Source organism: Phytophthora parasitica (assembly GCF_000247585.1).
Source record: "Phytophthora parasitica INRA-310 unplaced genomic scaffold supercont2.20, whole genome shotgun sequence".
Lineage (NCBI taxonomy): Eukaryota > Oomycota > Peronosporomycetes > Peronosporales > Peronosporaceae > Phytophthora > Phytophthora nicotianae.
Genome location: NW_008649006.1, coordinates 451,820 through 454,546, shown reverse-complemented (window position 1 = coordinate 454,546; position 2,727 = coordinate 451,820). Strand labels below are relative to the sequence as shown.

The 2,727-nt window shown below is 50.5% G+C and overlaps 2 protein-coding genes across 2 annotated transcripts in view; one reads left to right on the top strand and one right to left on the bottom strand.

The window, feature by feature from the left end:
- Positions 1-852: 852 nt before the first annotated feature.
- Positions 853-2,611, top strand: PPTG_10058 (hypothetical protein; the record flags this gene model as incomplete). The annotated part of the gene is made up of 2 exons (XM_008905299.1): positions 853-2,546; positions 2,587-2,611. 2 exons carry the CDS (start codon positions 853-855, stop codon positions 2,609-2,611), a joined length of 1,719 nt encoding a protein of 572 aa, XP_008903547.1.
- Positions 2,612-2,675: 64 nt separating this feature from the next.
- The window catches only part of PPTG_10057 (hypothetical protein), a gene marked incomplete at both ends in the record, with an annotated part of 1,932 nt that continues 1,880 nt past the window's right edge, over positions 2,676-2,727 (bottom strand). Inside the window, one exon of the mRNA XM_008905298.1 lies at positions 2,676-2,700. Coding sequence (XP_008903546.1) covers positions 2,676-2,700 — 25 coding nt within the window. The remainder of the gene's footprint in view (positions 2,701-2,727) is intronic.

The window sequence follows — 2,727 nt, the reverse complement described above, 5'->3', positions numbered from 1 at the left end:
CATTGAGGTTAATTCAGCCAACGGTGATGGGCAAACGATTTGCGCAAAGCACTGAGCGTAATCATCAAATTATGAAGGTTATAGAGGCATACCGGTGTCGAAAACGAGGTGCACCACTGTACAAATAGCAGATTAGTCGCGCAGCGAGCTTCTTTCCAAAGCTTGCTCCATGGAGTGGAGTCCACATCGAGCAACTTAACGAAAAGATCAGCAACAGACTTGTTAAACTCCTGCAACTCGATCACTATGAATCGATTGCGGACGACTCGAAACACCAGCGTCTTGTTATGGTGATGCTGCAGAACGCGAAGGTATCTTGTTAATACATCCACGTATTGACTCAGCAAGTTGCCGGAAGGAAGTTGGTCGTCTCGATCCATCTCGTGGAGCTCAGTAAAGAGGTTCCGGAGGCGAGAGTGGATACGTTCACAAGCCGGTCGACACTCGTCCATCAGGAGACCGGGCTGCTGCGCTGTGGAGAGCGCTCGGGTCATAGAGCCCTCTCCAGGAACCGCCAAACCCAGTAGCGAGCGCATTCATCATGACGGATATTTGGCGTGGCTATTTCTGTAAAAAGATAATTTATTTGGACCAAAATTATGGTCAAATTTGCAGCGGACTTGGAATTATGTAATGTCACTTACCCACAATAAGAAATCAGAAAATGAGAAAGTTAGAAAAATAACATTTGCGAAACTGAAAGACGACCTTCCAGCAACATCCTCACAGCCATTATAAATTAACAACCTTCATGCAACATCGCTTAGAAATCGGCGCCTCTTCCTTTTCTAACCACAACGAAATCTGAGAACCGCACGAAAGGTCGAAGCCACCAAGCTATAAGCGCCGGCCATGGCGTCCCACATGAAGAACAGCGCGACGCAGCTCCCTGCCATGTCGTCGCAGCTGTCGTCCATCCACAGCGACGACGAAGCTCAACAAGAGCAACGCCACAAGCTGTTTGCAATGTGTCAACGTCACGAGCTGACTGACGTCGTGCTACTGCTACAACCAGAGCATCTGGAGTCTCAAATCGAAGGACTAGACGACGTCCACGAGGTGGCTGCACACCGAGTCATATTAGCCACATCCAGTCCCTATTTCTACGCTCTATTCACCAGCGGGATGAAGGAATCACAGGAGATATCGCCTAGAGTTCCGCTGCCTGGCGTGCCCGTCGGGGCCTTCAACGAACTGCTGAGATACATCTATATGGGCGAGTTAAGAGTGTCAGGAGACACAATACTCTCTGTGCTACACGCTGCCAATCGCCTGGAGCTGGAGGAGGTCGTAAAGATCTGCTGCAAGCAGTTGATGCTGGAGCTCAATGTGAATAACTGCGTGGACATTTACATGTGCTGCGAGCAGCTCCAGATGAGAGCAGCTTGCAGACTACTAGCACAAGCGGCACGAGCGCTGATCGACACGTACTTCTGCGATGTGTATCAGACTGAAGGCTTCAAGAACTTGTCGCTACACGCAGTGATGAAGATTCTCCAAAAAGAGAGGTCTACGAGGGGCGACACTGCAGTCAAGAGCTGGATGATGCGTCATCCCATAGCCAAACAAAGACAATTGTCGGAAGTAATGCAGTTGCCCAGTAGAACGGACGCAGCGCCGATGAAACGGACTAGTGGCAACGCTATGGTCAACAGCAAGGAGAGACGCTCGTCCGTGTCTATCGATGACTCTATGGACGTGTATACTGCAGATGTATTGGCGCGCGAGATTGAAGATAACGCCAAGCATCAATTGACCCCCACAATGTTCGTCATTGGAGGGTTTAACAACCCTGGAGCGCTGAATACAGTGGAGTATCTGGACTTCCATCGTGGCGAGTGGTACCCTGCGGCGCCAATGGCTACAAGACGATCGTATAGTGGCGTCGTAGTCTCAAGTGACAACAAGATATTCGTCATGGGAGGTACGAGCAGCAGTTCACATCATCATAAAAGTATGGAGATGTATAATCCAGAGTCCAATACGTGGACGTCGATGCCGTCGATGAAAGATCCACGCAGTTACCTTGGAGCGACAGTGGTGGGGGATTTTATCTACGCCGTTGGCGGATTTAATGGCCAAGCGCATTTGTCGTCAGTGGAGCGATTCGACGTTCACACGCAGCAATGGGAGAGCATGCCGCCGCTCTCGACTGGACGTAGTGGGCTTGCAGTTGTCGCATTGAACGGACTGGTGTACGCTATTGGCGGATATGACGGTAGGAAGCACTTGAAGAGCGTGGAAGTGTTCGATCCTCAGCTCAATCAATGGTCGACTGTGGCTAGTATGCGTCATGCTCGGAATGGTCCAGCGGCGGTTGTGCAGGAACATAGTAACAGTATTCTGGTCTTTGGAGGGGAATCTCGTCACGGAGCGAGGATGAACACAAGCGAGCGAATGGACTTAACCAGCGGCACATGGAGTGACGCTGACGGCTTTGCAGACTGTCGTAGTGGCCATGTGGCGGTCGGTTTTCTAAAGGAGTCGTTCGTCTTTTGCTTGGGAGGGTCCAACAAGAAAGACGAGTACTTGGACGCTGTGCATCGGTACGATTACTTGTCTAAACAGTGGACTTTGCACTCGCAGATGCGAGCACAGCGTTGCGGACTGAATGTGGCAGTGGTCAAGACGTCCAGATATGCAGAGTGTTTTGCAGGACAGAAGCAGAGGGAGCATCAACTGCACAATGCGTCATCGTATCTGTTGCGAAAGAATTACCAGGAAAAT